The 24,323-nt window shown below is 41.4% G+C and overlaps 1 protein-coding gene across 17 annotated transcripts in view; it reads right to left on the reverse strand.

Annotated features, from left to right (window-relative positions):
• The window catches only part of MYO18A (myosin XVIIIA), a 462,365-nt gene that overhangs the window by 262,395 nt on the left and 175,647 nt on the right, over positions 1 to 24,323 (reverse strand). For all 17 annotated transcript variants that reach the window (XM_089683011.1, XM_089683012.1, XM_089683010.1 and 14 more), the window contains 5 exons: positions 21,762 to 21,972; positions 18,063 to 18,205; positions 14,978 to 15,078; positions 10,021 to 10,084; positions 8,396 to 8,540 (listed from right to left, as the gene is read on the reverse strand). In XM_089683011.1, the coding sequence (XP_089539137.1) occupies positions 8,396 to 8,540; positions 10,021 to 10,084; positions 14,978 to 15,078; positions 18,063 to 18,205; positions 21,762 to 21,972 (664 nt within the window). The remainder of the gene's footprint in view (positions 1 to 8,395; positions 8,541 to 10,020; positions 10,085 to 14,977; positions 15,079 to 18,062; positions 18,206 to 21,761; positions 21,973 to 24,323) is intronic.

Raw genomic sequence — 24,323 nt, forward strand, 5'->3', positions numbered from 1 at the left:
CCCCAGTCTCTGGTCATCCCCGTGCTGTGTCCCCAGTCTCTGGTCATCCCCGTGCTGTGTCCCCAGTCTCTGGTCATCCCCGTGCTGTGTCCCCAGTCTCTGGTCATCCCCGTGCTGTGTCCCCAGTCTCTGGTCATCCCCGTGCTGTGTCCCCAGTCTCTGGTCATCCCCGTGCTGTGTCCGCAGTCTCTGGTCATCCCCGTACTGTGTCCGCAGTCTCTGGTCATCTCCTGTACTGTGTCCGCAGTCTCTGGTCATCCCCGTACTGTGTCTGCAGTCTCTGGTCATCCCTGTACTGTGTCCGCAGTCTCTGGTCATCCCTGTACTGTGTCCGCAGTCTCTGGTCATCCCTGTACTGTGTCCGCAGTCTCTGGTCATCCCTGTACTGTCCGCAGTTCTGGTCATCCCTGTACTGTGTCCGCAGTCTCTGGTCATCCCTGTACTGTGTCCGCAGTCTCTGGTCATCCCTGTACTGTGTCCGCAGTCTCTGGTCATCCTTGTACTGTGTCCGCAGTCTCTGGTCATCCCTGTACTGTGTCCGCAGTCTCTGGTCATCCCTGTACTGTGTCCGCAGTCTCTGGTCATCCCTGTACTGTGTCCGCAGTCTCTGGTCATCCCTGTACTGTCCACAGTTCTGGTCATCCCTGTACTGTGTCCGCAGTCTCTGGTCATCCCTGTACTGTGTCCGCAGTCTCTGGTCATCCCTGTACTGTGTCCGCAGTCTCTGGTCATCCCTGTACTGTTAATTAGTTTGCACTACTGTACGAGTTGTTTTTTCTAAACCAAAAGCTCGATATTCAGGTTTCATTGCAGTGTTGGCACTTTGAAAGAAATAAGTTGGTTTTGGGTTGCAGTTTGGGCACTCGGGCTCAAAAAGGTTCGCCATCACTGACCTAGGCTAATAGCATGTCAGATACATCTGCATTTTAAAACAACAGATGATGAGATAAAAGGTTTCAATTTTATACATAAGGATGGATCTTAGAATTAAATTTAAATATTGTTTTTTCATCAGTGTGTATTTGCACTTTAAGTTACATATATCATGCAAATGCACTGCTCAAAAAAATTAAAGGAACACTTTGAGAACACATCAGATCTCAATGGGGAAAAATATCATGCTGGATATCTATACTGATATGGACTGGGTAATGTGTTAGGAATTTAAGGATAAAAATGATCAACCTACAGAGGACTGTAAAGACACTTCAAAAATCAAAGTGAAAAAATTATGCAGCAGGCTAGTCCATTTTGTTGAAATTTTATTGCAGCAACTCAAAATGATGCTCAGTAGTTTGCATAGCCCCAAACGTGCTTGTATGCATGCCTGACAATGTCAGGGCATGATCCTGATAAGACAACAGATGGTGTCCTGGGGTATTTCCTCCCAGATCTGGACCAGGGCATCACTGAGCTCCTGGATAGTCTGAGGTGCAACCTGGTGGCGTCAGATGGACCGAAACATATCACAGAGGTGTTCTTCTGGATTTAGGTCAGGAGAGCGTGGGGGCCATTCAATGGTATCAATTTCATCCTCCAGGAACTGCCTGCATACTCTTGCCACATGAGGCCGGGCATTGTCGTGCACTAGGAGGAACCCAGGACCCACTGCACCACCGTAGGGTCTGACAATCCAAAGATTTCATCCGGATACCTAATGGCAGTCAGGATGCCATTGTCTAGCCTGTAGAGGTCTGTGTGTCCCTCCATTGATATTCCTCCCCAGACCATCACTGACCCACCATCAAAACGATCATGCATGAATGAGGTTACATGCAGGAGAATGTTCTCCATGGCTTCTCCAAACCCTTTCATGTCAGTCACATGTGCTCAGGGTGAACCTGCACTTATGTGTGAAAAGCACAGGATGCCAGTGGCGGACCTGCTAATTCTGGTGTTCAATGGCAAATGCCAATCGAGCTCTATGGTGTCGGGCAGTGAGCACAGGGCCCACTAGAGGACGTTGGGCCCTCAGGCCACCCTCATGAGGTCTGTTTCTGATTGTTTGGTCAGAGACATTCACACCAGTGACCTGCTGGAGGTCATTTTGTAGGGCTTTGGCAGTGCTCATCCTCTTCATTTTTGAGCAAAGGAGCAGATACTGGTCTTGTTGATGGGTTAAGGACCTTCCTTGGCCCTGTCCAGCTCTCCTAGAGTAACTGCCTGTCTCCTGGAATCTCCTCCATGCTCTTGAGACTGTGCTGGGAGACACAGCAAACCTTCTGTCAATGGCACCTATTGATGTGCCATCCTGGAGGAGTAGGACTGCTTGTGCAACCTCTGTAGGGTCCAGGTATCGCCTCATGCTACCAGTAGTGACACTGACCCTAGCCAAATGCAAAACTAGTGAAAAACAGTCAGAAAAGATGAGTAGGGAAAAAAAGATAGTGGCCTCCACCTGTAAAACCATTCCTGTTTTGGGGGTCATCTAATTGTTGCCCATCTAGTGAACCTTTTGTTAATCTCATTAACACCAAAGCAGCTGAAAATGATTAACAACCCCCTCTGCACTTAACTGACCAGATCAATATCCCAGGAGTTTAATTGACTTGATGCCATACTCTGATTAAAAAGTGTTCCTTTAATTTTTGTGAGCAGTGTATATATGAACAAGGGAGCAGTCATGTTTACTCATTACATATGCACGCTGTTCTTCCTATTTAGTAGTGATAGATGGTTTTTGTGTTATTAGACTTACACAAAACACTCTCCCTGCAGATTGACCACACATGTTTGCGAACACAAATATAGCCATTAAGTAAAGAGTATTTGAGCATGAATAGTACAAAATTGAAATATGAAATTGCAGGTATGTAAAAATAGCCAAATTACATAGAGAGTTACTTTAAGATGAACTGTTTAATAAAAACGCAAAACCTGCAGGGAGCCTACTCCTGGACACTAGGTATAAAACTGAGCCACCTGCAGCAGATGCTGCTTTGGCCACCAGCAGGGGCTGCCTCTAGGCTGTGTTTTTGTGCCTGATGTCCTAATCCTGAAGGTGGCACTAACACCCAATGGTCAGAGATTCAAGATCTCCACTCTTCATTAAAAGAACAAGTTGAGCAGTTCAGAGAGCGGTGTTAAAAGGTTTAGAGGAACAAATTCCCCAGTTTATATAAAAGTTCTGGGAGTGGGGTATTTCTGGACATTTTAGGTATAAACAGCAGCACCTCTGATCAGCACATTACACACACAGGGATGGAAGGAAGTTCATGCAGTAATGAGTACAGTGCACTAGTACTAGTCCAAGTCTCAAGAAAGACTTATTATCATCACCCTACTTTAGGCATTGTAACAGATAGGGGGAGATTTACTAAAACTGGTTCACTCAGAATCTGGTGCAGCTATGCATGGTAGCCAATTAGCCTCTAACTTCAGCTTGTTCAATTAAACTTTAGCAATAGAACCTGGAAGCTGATTGGTTTCTATGTAGAGCTGCACCAGATTTTGCACCATGAAGTTTTAGTAAATAACCCTCACAATATTTTCAGCTCTGTGCAATGACAATGCTAGTGGAAAAGCCTTTTATTTCGATCAGGCAAGTAAGAGTCATAAAACCATGCAAAATCATGTTGTCAGCAATATGGAGTGAATACACACATGCAATCACAAACAGTGCTACTGAGACAGAAATCTTGATTAAACGGTTCATATAGCCATTTTTCTAGTTTAGGATGGAATGAGGAAAGATTTAAACCCCTGTCAAGTTTTACTGCTATCAGGGGCTCCATTGGAGAGTTTTCTCTTTATTTCCTGTTTTGATTGCACAATTTTTACAGACAACTAAAAAAAAATAGTTTTAAAGTTAAAGCAGTATTAAACCCAAAAGCAAATATTTATTATACTGCAGCTTACCAATTCTGCATTCGTTTCCTTCTTTAGGCTTTCTTTCTTCTATTTTCAGCTGGTAATTGAGCCAACAAGTCTACTTTTTTTCAGAAGCTCAAGCTCTCCAGCCGAATGTATTCGTTTACATGGATGGGACAATCCATTTACCACTGACAGGGGCGATTAAAATGTTCAGCTTTTATTTAGTCATGTAAAACCTTTATCCCAAAAGCAAAAAGACTGTTTGATGTAATGGATTATAAAGTGATCGCTGGAGTGCAGCTTCAATTTGCTATTGTATTAAAATCTGTTCACCACCCCCAAGACTGACAATACTGCTGTCTGTTGTGTCCTGTGCTCATTCCTCCAGAGTTGTGTCTCACTAATACTGGTGACATGTTACTGACCAGATCACAATGTGAAAACAGTGGGGGAGGGGGGGAACTGATGCAGCCACAACATCGAATGATTGATAAACTGCAGTTTAATACATTTTTGGTTTCGGGTTTAATACTGTTTTAAAGTGTAAGTTCACAGTATAAGTGTAAATTTTCAGAAAAAGTGAATACCCCACAGTCTCCCCATCCCCCAGTCCCCACTGTACTTACCTCCGCGAGTCTTGAGCTTTCAGTGAAACACAGTTGGTGTAGTGGCCCTGGGACGTGAAATCCCCACACTTCTCCCTTTTATTCTGCAGGGCTTTCAGGACAGATCAGGGCAATTCTGAATAGACAGTTCCGGCACAGAGCATCACTCCGTGATCTGTCCTGGAAGCCCTGCAGAAAGAAGGGGTTGAAAAGTGGGGATTTGGGCACTGACAGCTCATGACTCAAGGAGGTCTGTACAGCAGGGACAGGGAGAAGGGGGGGGGGATTTAGGGCTAAGAGGATATGGGGTGTTAGTGCACCTTTTTGGAAAAAACTGAAAGAGTGAATACTTTTAAATAGGGAAAAGCTAGAACATTTGATAGGCTTCATTGTTGTGTCTTGTTGCAGATTTTCCTGCAGTTCCCATCTGGAAAACCTGACAGAGGTTTTTACCTTTCCCCACTCCATCACAAACTAAAAAAAAAAAAAGTTTTAGTGATAGATATCCTTTAAATTACAGAAAGAGTAAAGCAGATTACACATAGCCAGATCTCATTCTTTGTTACAGATGGGAAATCTGCCTATGTTCTTGGTGATCACCAAATACCCAGATCCATTGCACACACTTCCTACTTTTCCCGTAGATGTATGAACAGTGAAGGACCTGTCCTTTTTTTGGGAGATGGGAATGATCCTTATTTGGTTACACAGTTTTGTAAGATATTGCAACACCTAGCAAATTGCTATTTTACAAGAAAGCAGAACGGTCTCGGTTCTGAATTTAGCCGTCCACTTTGTGGATTACTTGGCACGATCACAAGTTGAACTTGCAATAAAAGATAAAAAGAAAAAAAAAAATAATAATAAAAACCTGTCATGCACAGTTAAAAAGCAATTTGCAAATGTACAAATTAAGTCTCAGTGAAAGTTTCTCTATCCTGAGCAATAGAGAATCATTACCACGTTGATCAAATCATTACCAGTTTCTATTTACATTTTTTTCACGTGTTATCACACATTAGACATAGAGTGTGCCAGAATTATGTACAGGCCGGTACATTGGAGTTTCTGAATGTACAAATTCAGGTTCAGATTGCCCTCTGCTGGCCTAGAAACCAACAGCATCCTAACTGAAATATTGTACAATGAGTATTCATGCCAAGGAGCTGTCAATGTGCTCCCTGCCAGACACTGTAAAAGAATCATTAATGGAGATGACTTTGTATTGGTGGACACAATTCTAAGTACTCAAAGTCCTGGCTGCATTTGTGACAAATAATGAACTTTAAGAAATTGCCTCAAGACTCATGAGTCCAAAGAACTTGTCTGCTGTGCATAATTCTAATTCTAGCTTTGCTGCTAATAAAGTCCGGGCAATGGAAATAGCCTGCCATGGGCTACAGTGTCTTTGTATAGAGCTGTTATGGTAGCCATACACAGTTAGAAAGCAGTTTGAAAAAACAATCAGATTTATAAAGATCTGTCAAACATGCATGCAAAAATGCCATTGTATCGAAATATTTCCCCCAATTGTCAACAAAATTATCAATCGTTAACAACATATATGGTACATTTTCCATCAAATCGGTGGAAATGTAAAGTTTTTTTGATTTTTGTGAACCCTCCTGCTCGCCAACTACATTTAAAAGAAAGATCTTTCTTTTCATTGCTTGTACCTCTGGGGTTACATTCTAACATGCACATGCGCTGTAAAATGTTTTCAAACTGTTTTTGATGGATTTCGCTACTAATTAAGAAAATCAATCATTTTGGGTTTAAAAATCTGACAAGACAGTGAATTTTTTTTGCCATAAAACTTTGCATTTTGATAAGCAAATTTAGGCCGGTAATGTTTTGAAAGTCGAATAATCGAGCTTATCAAATGCTTTTTCGAACGCATTTCTAGCTGTGTATGGCCAGCATAAGAGTTGGCATTTTGTTTGCAGAAACATATGGCTCATTGATGCAGCTGAGTGGTTGGAAAGCCATACTCAATTTCTGACTGGTGTCCAGTGAATGATGGGAATCTGACATGCTCCATGCTATGCAGAGCAGTGAGTGAAACGCTACAAAGTGGGATCTCTGGATGGACTACAAAAAAGAAATGCACGCAGGTAAAGTACAAACCAAAACTCATCAATAACCAAACTGAATTACCCAGAGCATCTACATCTGAGACTTCGGGGAAGGCAAGGTTACACAGGAATTAAAGTTTCAGTTATTATTGTTGCTAACCATAATGTATCAGTTACAAATCACAGTCAGGGAAATAAATATTAAACAAATATTTCTGCTGTACAGAACATGGAAAAAAAAATTACACAACAAGGGAATAAAAAAAAGAATCTAAATAAATTAGACATCTGGGATTTATATTTGCCATTCCTCCTTATGGGTAAACTGCAAAAGCAGATGATCAAAATCAGAATCTTTAAAGTAGAACTAAAGGGAAAACTTTTTTCATTCTGGATAGAGCAAGGGAGGGTTATAACCACATAGCCATCTGTACTGTATCCTATTGCGGAAATTTTCCTTCACTTCTTGCCCCATAGCCAAACAGGAAGTGAGAGGAAATTCCTGCAAATTAAAGAGATTCCTTAGGGACCCCCAAGTCACCAGAGCTAGTGTTCCTACTGGAAGATTAATCCTCTAATACTTTTCTAGGGACAACCCAAAATTGGGATTTTCTTTCATTTCATTGATAATGGCAAACAGGACAAATAGAGAAGGTGAATCTCCCTAACAGGGGCACAGACAGCAATAAAAATTGCCAAGAATTCTAATCACTCTCCAAACTATCCAAAACTCGAAAGAAAAAAGAAAGTTTTGCCTTTAGGCCTCATGTACACTGCTGCTCCTAAATATGAGTTTAGGGGCTTTTGACGTTTTCTTGCCAAAGCCCCTGAACTCAACAAAAGCCTGTGTGTCCATGCACACATAGGCTTTTGCCAGAGTTTAAGAGCAACACAAGTTCAATGGCAGGTAAATGATCCTCTCCTGGACACAGAAGAATCGCGTTCAGGAGAGGAACGCTTTGGCCAAAAAATGCTAAACGTGGCAAAAATGCATGTAAATGCATCTAAACGCTAGCTGCGTTTATTCATGTCAATGGAAAATACTCTGGCCAATCAACTGAATAATCAACAAGCAGCTAAATGTGGTACCACGTGTACATGTGTGTTTGCCTCATTTAGCAGTTCTGCTGCTAGGAGAACTAAACAGCTAGGGGAGTTCATGTGTACACGAGGCCTTAGTTACACTAAATTCTCTTTGCTATGTGGCTACAGAATAACAAACAAAACAAGTTACCAATGGGCATTTACAGTTTACATCTCCATTCTAGAATGGGTATAATACTGCAGCCCTACCACTCAGAATCTACAGAAGTATCAGGCTCAGTGTCAGGCAGTAAGGCAGATTTCTTTTGTGTGCAGATAACACACACATTGGGGATGATTTACTAAAACTGGAGTGCGCAGACTCTGGTGCAGCTGTGTATGGTAGCCAATCATCTTCTAACTTCAGCTTGTTCAGTTAAGCTTTGTAAAAAATAACTGGAAGCGTACTGGTTTCTATGCAGAGCTGCACCAGATTTTGCACTCTACAGTTTTAGTAAATCAACTCCAAAGTGTCAATACAATAAAGAAGCCATCAACATTACGGTACATACAAGAAAATCCCCATCTTTCTTAGCTGACAGTTTTACCCGCCTTCATTGGGTCCTTACAACCCAACACTGAGCCACCATGTCTGTTCTAGGGAAAAAGAAAATAATGAATGACAGCACACAGCTATCTTAGAGAAATAAGGCTGTGCTATTCTAAGTATTAGATACAGCGGAGATTACAATTTTAACAAATGCCAAATTCCGGCAGGTTTTTTTTATAAAATCATAAAATTAACTAAACGTGTTTATTGTTATAAGAAGAATGAGTTAAATGCTTAGTCTTTGCTCTACCAGGACAATTCTAATATACCTTTGGTGGCTCCTGCTGAACCTAGGTGGTAAATGGCTCCAAGAATTAACCAGAAGGCCTTTTGCTCATCGCCAGAGATTCCCAGGATCTTCATAGCAGCCTGCAGTTTGCTGAACAGCTGCGCTGACTTCTGCTTGTCTTCAGCCTTGAGACAATAAGGACAGTGTTTAATGATGAGTATATATTCATTTTTAGTTATTAAAAGCTCAAGTAAAGACTACATCTCAGATATATGCAAAAGGAAAGACATACATCACAGACATGGGCATAATCAGCATTAATGCAAGTAATACAGTACTTAAAGTGGAACTAAAGGCATTTTTTGTTTTTCATTTTGGATAAACGCAAAGGATGGTTATAACCCCTGTCGTGGTTGGTTTTTTTTTCTTTGTTTTTTTTTTCTTTTATTGTCCCACTGGGGAGATTTCTCTTTGCTTACTGTCCAATAGTCACAACAGGAAGTGGGAGGAAATCCATAGTTGTCGCCAAGGTCACCAGAATTAGTGCCCCATTGGAAGATTTCCCTTCCATTCCTGTTTTGGTGACAACTCAATTTTGGATTTTATTTCATTTGCACTCTAGGTGGTAACAGTAAAAAGGACAAATCTACCTAATGGGGGCACAGACAGCAACTGGCACATAACATCCACAAGGTCCCTTATTGCTCACGTCTCTGCCTCCAAGCTCTGGATTTTTAGCCGGAATAGGAAAACAGCACACACATTTGTCCAACCTCTAACCGCCCACATCTCACCACCCTCTAGAATACCAACACAGGGACCCAGCTGAAGAGAGGACACACATGTGAGGTGTGGTTATAGGCCCAAAGGGCTTGGGCCTGGCCAGAGGACACCACACGTATCTTCTTTTTTTTTTTTTTTGAGCACTTGCATGGTGGATAGATAACCATTGGAAATGTAGTACAGATAGAGTGGATCAAGTGTCAGGATATAAACAGACACTACTGCTCACTCTACACTGCCAGTGGTGAGGCACATCAGCGGAGAATCATAAATGAAGAGTGAAAACAAACGTAAGTGACAGTAAGTGAAAACACAGTAAGTGGAAAAAAACACACGCGCACGCACGCACGCACGCACGCACGCACACACACACACACAGCTGTGGTATACTTTATGTTTAAGAATGATTGTTATAATGTTTAGTGTCACTTTAAGGCAGGGGTTCTTAACCTGGTGTCTATGGACCTCCTAAGTGGTCTATAGATGGGTTTCAGGGGGTCAATGAGGGTAAGATAAAAAAGATTTACATTTACTATACAGCCCTCCCACTTGTCCCAATCAATGGTTTCCCATTGAAAGAAATTTAGAAAACCTACAGTAACTTGACACTGCTTATAGCGCAGACTGGTAAAGTGTCTCCTGACTTGTACACTTGTTGTTTACTTTATCCAAACTTTGCATATGTCATATATATTTGAGGCAATCAAATTTCAATAAAACAAAGTACATATGTTCATTGCAAGCAAAGCCATTTTTATGTACATATTACTGGGGAGGGGGTCCGTCGCATTGAGCAGATTCTTAAAGGGGTCCGTGAAGTTAAGAACCACTACTTTAAGGAGATTTATAATAGCAAATGTGGCCGTGCTGGACACCACTTACCTTAGAAGCAAGGGTAATGCCAAACACATTGTTTTCTGCCAAGTGGTTGAGGTGAAGCTCTGTCCTGTAAAAGGATAAAATATTCAGGTTAATAGTCCTCATTCCCCTTATACAACCTATGAAGAAATAACAGGCTAGAGAATTTTATTGGAGCTTCAAAGCATCTTCTGACCTCTCTACATAACAACACACATCTTTTTCCTTAGCTCTGATGCTGCATTCTCTGACAAGTAATGGTCCCTATTGCTCTCCTGATAATTCAAATAACCTGGTGTCTAATAATATGACAAGAATGGCATACTAAACATTCTAAAAAACAGCACTTTTATCATCAATTTTGCGTCTGGTCGGACGGAATAGTTGTCTCTTTCCTCTTCAATAAGCAAGTCAAATCATCTTCATCATATGTTTATTATACATAACATTATCACAAGGTAGTATGTATGGTAGATAGCTAAGGCTCTTCTTGGCTGCAGGTGCATTGGGGCTTGGAGGAATCTTACAAAATGAAGATGTGGTAAGAGTGTGCAGACTGCAAAATGTCTTAAGTAACAGAGATTGTTTAAAATATGACAATAGGGTTATTTAAAAAGCCAGCTGGAACAAAAATCTGTATTGCTTTAGATGTTGATGAGAAATCGCTGAGAATAAAAACATAAAATGTACTTCGGAATTAATTGGGGCCACATCATGATATGGATCATAAACTGATTTTGTTAGGAAGGGAAAAAGCAAACAAACAATCCACATAGATTGTCACGTCAAACAAGGAAAGAATCTTGGTATCTAGAGAAATCAATTATGCCAGTTGTTCAAGGCCTGTACAAAAGCAGTATGCCACAAACGAAAAACACACATTGTACTGCTGGTTTACCAAATACACAAAAAGTTCATAAAGGCAAAAAAATTTAATTGAATTAAAAATAAAATATTAAAAAGTATTGGCAAGTTTTCTATTATTATGATAATAAAGGATTTATATAGTGCCAACAGTTTGTTCAGCACGTTACAATATACAGGGAGACAGTATAATCATAATACATTTCAGTACAGAAGGAATAGGAGGGCCCGGCTTGTGAAGTTTACAATCTAAAGGAAGGGGGAGGTGGTACAAAAGGTGATAGCTGCAGAAGATGATCTGATGGAGGTTGCTCAAGTACAGTTCTTAGGTGGAGGTGTGGTAGGCTTCCCCGAATAAGTGAGTTTTCAAGGATCGCCTAAAGGCACACAGGATGAGGGCTGACCGGACATATTGTCCCCCTTGCTACTGTACAGCGCTGAGCATACCCTTTGGCGCTATATAAATACTGTATAATAATAGTGAGTTCCAGAGGATGGGAGAGGCTCTGGAGAAGTCCTGGAGGCGAGTGTAGAAGGAGGTGACTAGGGAGCTAGAGAGCAAAATGTCTCGGGAGGAATGGAGCGGGCGATTTGGATGATATCTGCGGATAAGGTTGCTGATGTAGCTAGGGGCAGTGTTGTGGATATCTTTGTATGTTGTGGTTAGTATTTTTAATTTTATACGTTGGGTTAGTGGCAGCCAGTGAAGGGATTGGCAGAGAGGGGCAGCAGTCGCTGATCAGTTGGTAAGCTGTAGGAGTCTAGCAGCAGCATTCATAATAGACTGAAGTGGGGATAGCCTGTGTAACGGTAGACCAGTGAGGAGGGAGTTGCAGTAATCGAGGCGAGATATAACCAAGGCGTGGATAAGTTGTTTTGTGGTGTCATTGGTCAGAAAGGGGCGGATTTTGGAAATGTTGCGGAAGTTGAGGTGGCAGGATTTAGCCAGTGATTGGATGTGGGGCCCAAAGGAGAGGTCAGAGTCTATGATTACACCTTGCACCCTGGCATGTGTAGAGGGACCAATGGTTGTTGCTGTTGATCTTAATGGTAATGTCATGAGTTGGGGATCAGGGAGGAAGAAATATTACAAGCTCGATTTTGGAAAGAGTTTAAGGGAGTGGTGTGACATCCATACTGATATGTCACTTAGTAGATTTGTAATACGTGATGAGATTGAGGGGGTGAGCTGGGGAGTGGACAGATAGATCTAGGTGTCATCAGCATAGAGGTGCTATTGGAAGCCATGGAAGGTTATCAATTGGCCCAGGGAGGAGGTGTAAAGAGAGAAAAGGAAGGGCCCACGGACAGAGCCTTGGAGTAACCCAACGGAAAAAGGAAGAGGAGCAGAGAAGTTGTTGTATGTGATGCTGAAAGTGCACTGAAAAAGGTAAGAGGAAAACCAGGAGACAGTAGAGTCACGGAGGACAATGAAGTGGAATTTACTTTTGGAGTAGCATGTGGTCGACTGTGTCAAAGGCAGAGGAAAGGTCTAGGAGTACAAGTATGGAGTAATGGCCATTGGTTTTAGCAGTTAGTAGGTCATTAGTGAGTTCTATTTTTTGTTGAAAGTTATTACTTTTACTTAAAATACTTAAAAAAATCTAATGAAAATAAATATTCGCTCAGTTTGAAAAGCACATAAAGCCATACATAAAAAGCATCCTGTATTTAGATTTTTCAAGCTGGTCATACTTGTTCCAGCCTGGACCAACATCTATGTAGTGCAAATGCCTACCTAAGCAATCTATTTAGTTTATACCCAGTCAGAAAGACTCTCACAATATACAGTTGTTGGTACAGATGTGCAACATTTATAATCTGATCTTCTTACTTTACTGGTCTTGTTCACAGCACAACTGTAAAATGTGCTGGACAAACTAGTTTAGAGCTTGCCATTTGTTGAAAATATACAATATTCATATGTAACAAACTAAAAAAAAAATTATCATAGTCATAAACTTTATAGCCTGCCACTGACCCACTTTTGAAAATATTAGCCAACTAGCCAGTACACCAGTCCAATGGCAGTGGCCAGTTACAAAGTATAAAGAAAATGAATTCCAATTTCTCCCTGATATTAGTTTGTTACATTCATGCTCAGCATTCATACAGAAAGATGACATGTAAAAACTGGTTTAACCACCTCCCACCCGCCATATAGTAATATAACGGACACAAGGTGGTTCTCTCGTTCTTGGAGGACGTCATATGACGTCCTCCCATTCTCACCACGCACGCACAGCTCCCGAAGCGTGGGGATCGGTGGTACGCTGTGTCCCTCGGACACAGCAAATCACCGATCCACAGAAAGAGCCGAAGATGTCGGCTCGGTCATGTGATCAGCTGTGTCCAATCACAGCTGATCACATGTAAACAGGGAAATGTCGGTTATCGGCATTGCTCTCCTCTCAAGCTGTCACGCTGACAGCTCGAGAGGAGAGGAGAGCCGGTAATCGGCATTCCGCGGAGGGGACATGTACACTGATCATCAGAGCACTGATGATCAGTGTGCCCTGATGGTCACTGTAGCCCCAGGAGTGCCACCTGTCAGTGTCTATAAGTGCCAGCTCTCAGTGCCACGTGCCAGTGCCCATCAATGCCACATATCAGTGCCTACCAGTGCACATCAATGCCACATCTCATTGCCCATCTGAGCTGCCTTTCAGTGTCACCCATCAGTGCCAGTCAGTGCCACCTATCAATGCCAATCAGTGCCACCTATCAGTGCTGCCAATCAGTGCCGCCTGTCAGTGCCGCCTGTCAGTGCTGCCTATCAGTGCCCATCAGTGATGCCTGTCAATGCCCATAAGTGCCACCTACCAGTGCCTCCTTATCAGTGCCCATCAGTGCGACCTATCAGTACCCATCACTGCAACCTCATTAGCGCACATCAGTGAAGGAGAAAAATCACTTATTTACAAAATTTTATAACAAAAACTAAGAAAAAAATTTTTTTTTTTTTTCAAAATTTTCTGTGGTTTTTGGTTTGTTTAAGAAAAAATAAAAAACCCAGAGGTGATTAAATACCCCCAAAATAAAGCTCGGTCACAAAAAAATTATAAAAATATGTCATATGGGTACAGAGTTGCATGACTGTGCAATTGTCATTCAAAGTGCGACAGCGCTGAAAGCTGGAAATTGGCCTGGGCAGGAAGGGGGTATAAGTGCCCTGTAGGCTTGTGGTTAAACTGCTCCTGAACCCTGTTGCAGATGTTTTGTTCTAGCAGCATTCATCTCTTCTTATTTCTGGTTCACACATATGTGATTCTGGATGCATTTTCAAATATACAGATTCACATGACAGGCTCCATAATATGTGTTCCTATTGAGGTGGTTCAAGCTGATGTGATCCACAGACACTGCGTATGGAGTGCGATTCCAAAAAGGGTCCTGTGCGAGTTTAGAGCACTGCATTCTAGACTCGCAAGTGATGGATTATTAGTGGAATTGCGTAGATCAGTGTTAACATAGGATTGCGATTGACAAGCAGTTTTGCATTGAAGTCAATGGAAGGTGATTTTGCATTGAAGTCAATTGAAAACGATTTTGCATTGAAGTCAATGGAAAACGATTTTGCATTGAAGTAATTGGAAGGCGATTTTGCATTGAAGTCAATGCAAGGTAATTTTGCATTGAAGACAACGGAAATGCAGAAGCCAAAATCATACCACTGGTGAAATCGCACTCAAATCACAAAGCTATTCACACATAAACGCATGCATACATTGCAATGCGATTTCAGCATGCATATGTGTGAACCCAAGGTTAAAGTTATCTGAAGGGGAGGGGGGCACACATTTTTATTTAATAACATTGTAAAGAACAATGGTAGCCAGTAATCAACAGAAACTATTTAGAGATCAGTCTTCAAGAGTGCTCCGTGGGCAATGAGGAGAATGTGTTACCTGCTCACAGTGCTGCAGAATATGCTGACATTTTGCAAGTACGAGTTAACATTTAAAAAAAAAAAAAAAAAAGAAAAAAAAAGGTAGCTGTGATAAAAAAAAAAAAAAACAAACAAACTCAACAAATAACACATCTGCCTCATAAATCATTTGGAAAATAAGCAGACTAAACAGAACAGCCAAGCACAGTTAAAGTTTAATTCACGTACCGGAGAGTGCTGTCCGCTCCAGCCAAGAGGTAGTAGAAAATATTGAAGGAAGCTTCATTTTCTGGACGTCTGGCCACTCGGAGTTTCTCCAAAAGCATTGTCTGAAACCCAAAAATAGACATAAAAATCAAGAGAGAAGAAAAACAAATCAATACAACAGAAAACATATTTCAGATATCGAAAAAAGTGAAATGCTAATTTTATTTTCCAAGTGAACAAGCTGTTTTCTAGCTTTAAGTTTCCTTCATTATAGCCATTTCAGCAACCAATTAATGCCAATTTGTGGGCTCCTACAGATTTGGTTATTGCACTGAATAAGATGTTCAAAGGGAATACTGTTGTGCTGGTTTCCTCAAGTAGCATTGAAACATGTGTCTCCTTTGGCAGTTGTGACATTGCGAGTCCTGTACAAGATACTGCTCACTCAATGCAAGTGCAGCACCTTACAGAGTTACCCTGTAACCTGAATAAGGCAACAAATACAAAATGTTGCCATATTCTGTATGACTTGGAAGCAATGACAGACAGGGAATGTATAGGTCAAGGCTGCTTGCAGCAGCACTCTAGAATTCTTGCAGTTCATAATATACACCTATTTTACCGAAATGAACTGAATAATTTGAGTGTGGTCTGTTCTACAATATTACATAATAATGGTATATAGGACTACACATACATCGATCAGTTATGCAGTTGGGCAGAGCCTGTTGTGATGTCATCACGCTGACTGGAATTGTAAGTACGCTGGCAACACGATATCTGAGGTTTTGATGGCTTTTACAGCGCTGTATATAATAATTTACCTCTGTGAGAGTAATTTGTATCCTTTTTAAATAAAGGTAAGCAGTTTTCACACTATGTGGAGCGTGTGATCTTCTTTTTCCAGGTAATCACCCATATGCATGGACCTCTATGGTGGATGGTGTTGAGGAGTAGTCCGGAGGAGGGAGAGTGTTTTTTTCCAGTGATGTGCCTTCCAGAAGAAGGGTGGAGGTGACCTGTGTGGGATTCTATCCATAAGATGATTTTGACTTGTTGGTTTTCAGAGTCAATATTATTTGGTAAGCAGATTTGGGTTCCTTTCTTTGGTGCTGGATCACAGTGGAGGAATTTTCTTTGTAAAGAATCGATTGGATTGTATCACAAGAGACTTTTCACTAAGACTTTTATTAAGCATTATCTTTTATTGTTTCTTATGCTTATCACTATTGGTTGAGGTGTATATTTCATTGTAGTGCAGCACTTTTGATACATAGACTTTTTGCTGTGGTGATTATCTCATAGCAAACCGGCAGCTTTTTTTTTTTTTTTCACAAGCGTGGTAATTTTTTTTGTATACAATTATACAGAACCTTCCACATACAACGAATGATGGCTAAATTAATGCTATGAGGGAAACTACTTCATTAAAAAACAGCTTTTTGCACAAAATGTAAGCCAGGATTAGTGGAGCCACATCCTCCAATCTGTATGTGTCACTGAAGAAGTCTACCCAAAACTGAAATTTAGGACATTACTGTGGAGTCAACCCACCTGATGTCTCTAAACTCTCTTGGGGCCCCTATTCCTGAGATCTCTTCACTAGTCATCAAGTCTTCAACCCTGCTGTAGCAAAACATGTAAGATGCTACTACCCTTCAATCCAGAACCAAATGAACATTGTATGACCAATGCACAACTGCAGCCTCCACTAGCCGCTAATGGAGACAGACAATCAAACCGAAGATATAGTCAGCAATCCGGTAAAAAAAAAAACCCCACAAGAATCCTTTATTGATAACTTCGGGATTAAAAGTTCCACGATACATGAAAAACACTGATGCATTTCTGCCCACAAGGGGCCTTAGTTAAGCCCCCTAAGGCCTCTTGAGGACAAAAAAAGTCAGTAGTTTTTCATATATCGTGGAACTTTTAATCCCAAAATTATCAATAAAGGATTCTTGTAGTTTTTTTTCTTCTTTTTTTTTACCGGATTGCTGATCCCATCTTCAGTGTGATTTCAACCCTGCTATGGTCAGTATTAAAGTTCCCCTACCTGGATTTATTTGATATACAACAGAAAATGCTGATATGAAATTGTAGATGGACAAAGACAGCATTAGGAACTATAGAAGGCAGCGTTTACAGTTGGGAGTATCCAAGACATAAAAAGCCAGGCTCCATCAAAGACTGAAATATCACTTTTGGGTAGAATGATCCTGTAGCCTCCTTAGCGGTCTGATTATGTGAGTATTTCTGTGCTCAAAGCGGTACATTTTTTTGCATGGAAATATGTTGTTTTTTTTATTGTAGGCCTGTAATTTTTAGGAATAACTCACTGAAATCTGCCCGAACAAGGACAAGGTAAGTGAAGAAGAGATCCCGGAGCAACACTGCAACGAGTGTAGCTCAATGTTACCGCTTGTGGTGCTGAAACTTTACCCCGAGCTACACTCGGGAATACCTCCAGGGAGGATAAAAGGCATACTATGGGGGACACTCTATACCCATCATCTGCACCTCAATGTTCCTGATATCAGACCTGGCATAATAAAGCTCACATGGCATTCGCTCAGGCCTGGAGCATTATGAGGAGAACATGAACCTTAGGTATACAGAGGCAAGTGAATTTTTTCACAATGCCACCCCCTCCCACTTGCTCCAATCCCTGCTTGTAAGTCTTACATGGAGCTGTCCTTTAGTGCCCTTAGAATCCACAATTGTACACTTTCTTCTGTTAGATTTTCGCATTTTCAAAGGAAAATACAAATTTATCACTTTCACTGAAAAGTGCAAAGCTGCTGGTGTTCCTAAAGGAAATCTGAGCAGGTGGAAACAGGTTAATTTTGCTCTCGAAAAACGAGCAACATCCTCACAGTTGTAAGCTGGTGAAATTTGTTTTCTTGAAGGAAATTAATTCACAGTCTTGTGCACTTATGAAAAGCTACTTAGTATCCAATGTTAATCCTTTCCATGCTGAAGGCTAAAATCACACACCACACCGGCTTACAAATCTAAACACATTTTCTACGCTTACTTGTAGGTATTATAAGCTCTCAAAGGTAACCGCAGGCACCCAGACATATTGGAGCATTTCCTCTCTCACCTGTATGGAAGCAGATGCCACCTGTCCAGCCTGGTCAAAGTCAAGAGAAATGATCTGTGAAAAGCGTGTGGCATTTCCATTCAGATTGGTACTGCTGTTGCCGAAAGCCTCCAAGATCGTGTACACAGCTTGCCACTTCTCAGCTGTAAAAGTCAAGAACACAGTGTTTAGATTTACCAGGAAAGATTCCCAATTGCATTGCAACCTTCTAAAGTGACTTAAAGTGATATTAAAAAGGCAATGTTTTCTCTACCCACCCCCTTTCTTCTCATTAGCTCACTGCTGTAATTAACAGTGGGAGCCAATGGCTCCTGCTGCTGTCTCAGCCAATGAGGAGGGAGAGTCCCCGGAGAGCCAAGGCTCTTGTGCACATCGCTGGATCGAGATGGGGCTCAGGTAAGTATTAGAGGGGCTGAAGGGGCTGCTGCAAACAAAAGTTTTTTTTACCTTCATGCATAGAATGCATGAAGGTAAAAAATATTGAACCTTTAGAACCACTTTAAAGTAGTTGTACACCCTCACATTTACCTAGTGAAGTGACTAGCCTCAGGTTATACAGAGAGATGCTCCTACATACATTGTACCTGTTTATCTATAGCCGTCTTTCCCCTACATCCAAAGTGCAGAATTTACACAGCTCTGAAAAGCAGGGAAGGGCAAGTTATATCAGTGAGGAAAGCTCTGAGAGTTGAATCAAACAGCTCACAGGAACAGAGCTGAGGCTGTCAATCACGGGCTGAGCCTTTCCCTGTCACCATTTTTCCCTTTGTGTCAGGAAAACTTGTCAGATGTGACTCATACAGGTAGCAGAGAATTGAGTCAGCAGTCAGAAATGACCCTTAGTGCTCTGGATTGAGACAAGTACACACTATAGAGGGATATTCATGTCTGAGGTTTACAACCACTTTAAAGCAGACCTTTACCCATTAACACATCTTTTTTTTTCTCTTGGTTCCTCCTCCCCCTCCCACAACTGGATAACGTCTCACCTACTATTAGAAATGTTTATTACATTTTTAGTGCCACCGTGCAGCACGTCCTCCTTCCTCACCTAGGTGAGAATGAAATTGGACTCCGCTGCCTCCCAGGGAGACCATATCAGAAGAGTTTTTTTGCGGGGGGGTGCATGTGGCACATTTGTACAAGGTCCAATATCAACAAGTGGCATGTTAATGCATGCGCAAACATACCCCCGCCTATGTGTGGATGTGTCCTAGGTCACTGGCAGAGACCTGCAGCACTATCTATACACATGTAGGATAAAGATGGTGGCATGGAAGGAATAGGACAAAGTTCTCTGGAGTGAAGTTCCTCTTCAAAGCCCTACTCTAAGCCAATATAAAATACAAACGAATGCAGCTCTGCATTCAATAACATATCCTAAAATGTATTATTTTAATGACAGCACTGAAAGTACTTGAAGCTAGGTTGTTATAAACCTCTTACAGTCCTTGTAAGCAAAAACATTTGGGTGGAGAGAAGCAACAGCTGCAAACAAATAGGTATGCTGCAGTGCAAGGAGCATGCTGATAGGAGGAGAGAGTAGAGTGACAAAGATGAGCTCATCCGTCTGCTGCTGCTTCTTTCACTGTCCAGTCACAGGCTGGGGATGGGCAGGAGACTTGCAAGTGTTACTTTACTGCAGCTGAGAAAAATCAGGTCTCCTGTCTTGCCAGACAGGGCTATGTGTTGTGACAGAGCTGTGTAAATCTCAGAACTAGACGGACAGAAATTCACATCCTTTTGTAGCTTTAATCTTTTTAGCTGTACTGAAACAGTACACAGACCACATTTTGGAACTGTGTGACAGCAATTCTCAAGTGCCAAGGTGAGCAATTGGCTTTCTTTTGCAGCGGTGCAGTATATTGCTTTATGTAAGATGCCAAATCATTTAAAAGGCAGTGTTTGCTTTGGCATTAAAGCACATGCCAGCAAAAATCCAGTTTTTTTCATTTCCCCCACATATGATCAGTTACTCACATTGAGTTCAACTTCACTGTATTCACTAACATTGCTTCACGTCATTACAGACTGTGTGGCTCCATAGACACACATAGCTTGGAAGCAAGTATGCATGTGTGCCTCCTTAGTAAGTGGCTTGCTATGGGGGCACATAGAAAAGAGGAGGAGCCTGGAGCATCAATGGAAGACCCCAGAAAAGGAGGTTTGGGGCTGCTCTGTGCAAAACCATTGCACAGACCAAGTATAACATGTTTGTTTTTTTCAATAAAAACAGACTTTATAATCATTTTAAGCTGATCTAATCTAAAAAAGAGCCTACAGATTTCAGGTGAAGCATACAGAGTGTCACACAGAGAATTACATTGGCAAATTTAAAAGCACTTTTTACACACAAAAAAAGAAAGAAAATGATCTTTGTAGTCAGGACTAAATAATATAGCATTGCCACACTTATAATAAAATAGTGCCACCCAGTGCTTAGAAGATATAATACAAGCTCAATTGAGTTTACCAGTAAAGCTTGCATATTGGGGAGGAAGGTTGTGTCTTCAGAGTCATTTTACATTTCATTTAACCTTCATTTGTGACGATACTGTGCTTTCAAAGTATACAATGTAGCATACAATGAGAAATCACCTCTTTACTATATATGATGAACTGTCGTTTTTTTTAAAAGTAAACTAAGCTAAATCACTAAAATCTACAGCTTCAAAGTGGAAGAAAAGCCTAAATGTAGACATTTCTAAAAATGTTCCTTCTTCCTAACTGTCCTGCCAAACATGTATAACTGACCTATTTTTAATCTACTCTGGTCTGGTCATGTGATCCTGCAGTAAGAGAGTGCCCCCTCCTGTCCCCTGCAGCAGCCGCTCACTGACACAGGAGAGCCAGAGCTGCAGGATCACATGACCGGACAGGGGCAGACTAAAAATAGAGAATTATGCAAAACTTATTTTAATATAGATTATTATTGTTATACAGGATTTATATAGTGCCAACAGTTTGCACAGCACTTAATAACATGAGGGCAGACAGTAAAGTTACAATACAAGTCAATACAGGAGGAATCAGAGGACCCAGAGGGTTAGGCAAGATTGATTGGGGGGGCTTTTCTTCCACTTTAAGCTTTAACATGTTGACTTCTATGTTTCGGATGACAACAGTTTCCGTATTGTGCTTCTGTACTGTAACCTTGCCTTTTTTGAGACTACATATGACAACACCAACACATTGCACAGGAATAGCATACTGTTGTCACTATTAGGATGCCAGTCCAGTACGATGACATACAGCAGATGCTGGAACTAGTGCATGTAGACAAGATGTAGATTACAGAGGCTTGAGGAAAGTAGCAGTACAGAGATGCAAACGTGAACAAAAATTTTAACTATTTTATAATTTATGGGGAAACATGGCAATTATTTAGGATACACAGCGCTTTAACACACTAAGGGGTTGATCTACTAAAACTAGAGAGTGCAAAATCTGGTACAGCTGTGCATGGTAGCCAATCAGCTTCTAACTTCACCTAGTTCAATTAATCTTGAAAAAAAGATTAAAACCTGGAAGCGGATTCGTTTCTATGCAGAGTTGCACTCTCCAGTTTTAGTAAATTCACCCCTAAATGTCATCCATTTAGTTTGATGGACATTTTTTTTTGAACCTGGCTATGTTTAGATCTATTTTAATGCTGGATCAACTATACCTAATGAGCAAAGAACACTAGTTGTGCAATACCTGACAGAATCTTTCCTGTGCTGCCAGATACAGTAGCCAGATACTGGATAAGGTGCTGACAGCTTGTGGTCTTGCCAGAACCACTGCTTCCCAGTAACACAATGGACTGATCTTGTCGAGTCATGAGCATATTCCAGTATGCAGCTTGGGCCACGCCGTAAATGTGAGGAGATGTGTCTTCCCTTCGACATCCTTTGAACATATGCATCACCTGGAAGAGGACAAATAGTGAGTTCAGAGGAGAACAAACCAAGTACTAGGACTAGACAGGATTAATATGGCAGTGCAAAGAACCGTGATAATGAGGGCTTTGACTGACCAAAGTTGGCAGTGTTGCTGGTTTCCTTTCCCCCCATAAAATACACAATTATCTTTTTAATGTGCTTGTAAAAAGAAAACTAGTAATGTCGAGTTCCAGCGAAGAGAAGACAGGCAAATCAATAAGAATGCCTAACATCTATGTGAGATGCTACGTACTTAACGCATGGTAAAACAGCTATTTCAATTTAATGCCAGCCCAGGCAGCTGCTTCTACTTCGCTTAGTCTGTGCCCCCCTTCCATACTGTGCGCCCAGGAAAAAGCAATGATCTACTCAGTTCTTCCAGTTATGGGGGAGCATGAGACCCACTCCCCTTCCAAAGTGATCACGCATACCAATTAATCAAAGTCTTTCCTTCTGTAAAATTCTCAGAAGGATGCTCCAACTGAATGTCATGCCTTGAGCAATACTACCATTTTCCTCAGTGGGACAAAAGAAAGAGCAGTATTTAGGACAGCATGACCCAAATACAAAGAATTTGGAATGCCAGTTAAAGCACTACAAAGCCTGCTCCTGCAGCCCAAAGCACAGATTGGGTGCCAGTGTTCAAACAAGTCCGGGTTAGCAGAAGCAAATCGGAAGACAGAAGGTAGAAAACATCGCACACCAGAACCCAGCCACTCTACAGAAAGGTGAAGGTAAAACTTCAACCTAAGCTCCTCCTAGTTGCACCCCTCTGACATGTTTTGCTCCATCCATGGAGCTTAATCATAGAGATCTATACAATTAAGCCATGGAAGGGGTAAAACATGTCAGATAGGTGTAACTAGGAGGAGCTTAGGTTGAAGTTGTATCTCCAATTTTTGTGGCTGGGTTCCAGTGTGTGGCATTTCCACCTTCTGTCTTCCGAGTGCATAGACCAGAACAGGAGAGCGAAGGTGGCAGAGCTGGGCATTTGAGGACAGAACTTCAACCTCTTGATACTTTTCTTTATTATTACAGGATTTTAGAAGACCAGATTTGAAACTGCTATTAGGCCTTAACAACTCTATTTTCCCCAAATTACGACACACGTGTCCGTCTTGTTCCTTGAAAATAAGTAAAGCGATGAAATTGTCAGCATGGAAGAGCGGGCTGTAGGTCACTGAAAGCAAACGCAGCGGTTTGCACCCGACACAAAATGATCTAGCCTTCTCTTGTTTAAATCTTAACTTCTCAGAGAGCTTTCAGTGCTTCATAGAAATGGCTTTCAGAAATGACAGAGCGGATGGAAGATAAGGGATGATTTTATTAGGAAACTTGACTGCGACCATAATTAGGAGTGAATGTACCTGCACAGTTATAGCTCTGGGGAAATGTTGTTGCCATGGCAACTACGAGCACATGTAACTGGGAAACCGGAAAAGAACCGACGGGGTTTGAATGACCTGGCCTGCCCTGATGTATCTCACATCAGAGTAAGTTTATAATGAAACCCGACAAGACTGATGTCTCTGTGCTCAAAAATAAGGGGTCTTAGCTGCTGAAGAGGAAGGGTAATTTAGGAGCAGAGTGCCATCCCCTGAGGCCTACTACTGCATTTTAAAAAAAGCTGAAGGAAAACACAACAGGAGCCAGTTTTAGATATACCCATCACCTAGGGATCAATATGACCTGTTCACTGTAGGCTTTATCAATCCTGTTGTGCGAGGAATTTGGAAAATAATGCTTTGGGGGAATATTTGTACTCTAGAGGGGCTTCTGCATCACAGCCAAGAGGAGGGCTGGTATTGGGTTGTTAAGAACAATGCAGCAGCAGGATATTTTGCTGCTGAAAAGTACACCTGACGCAAACTGTGCATGGTCATTTGTAAAGGACTGCAATAAAAACAAGAACACAATAACTCAGTCCAATTACAAAACATTCCTTCTCCACAAAACAAAAATTCTATTTAAAGCTGAAGCTGACCAGAACGTAAATTTTAGGGCAACAGGTTAAAAAACACTGTGTAGGTTAGAAAAATGTTGCTTAGTCTAAAGACCATACCTGTAGGCCATGAGCAACAGGCAGCCAAAGGATTGGCCGATAAATTCCCAATGTGACTGATCAGCCCTGTCCTGACAAGAAGCAAACATACTCCATACAGCCATGGCTAAAAATATTAGCACACCTGCATTTCTATCAAATAATGCATCAGTTCATCCAGAAAATTGTGAACTATTGTGAAAATGAAATCTAAAGAATAGCAAAGAACTCTGGGGTGCAAGGTAGGACCCAGTGTCAGAAAGTTAGGTCTCCGTCAGAGGTCACAGGTCTTACAGC

This window comes from Staurois parvus, unplaced genomic scaffold (assembly GCF_062004578.1).
Source record: "Staurois parvus isolate SC_StPar_1 unplaced genomic scaffold, SC_StPar_1.0 ptg000299l, whole genome shotgun sequence".
In the NCBI taxonomy this organism is placed as follows: domain Eukaryota; kingdom Metazoa; phylum Chordata; class Amphibia; order Anura; family Ranidae; genus Staurois; species Staurois parvus.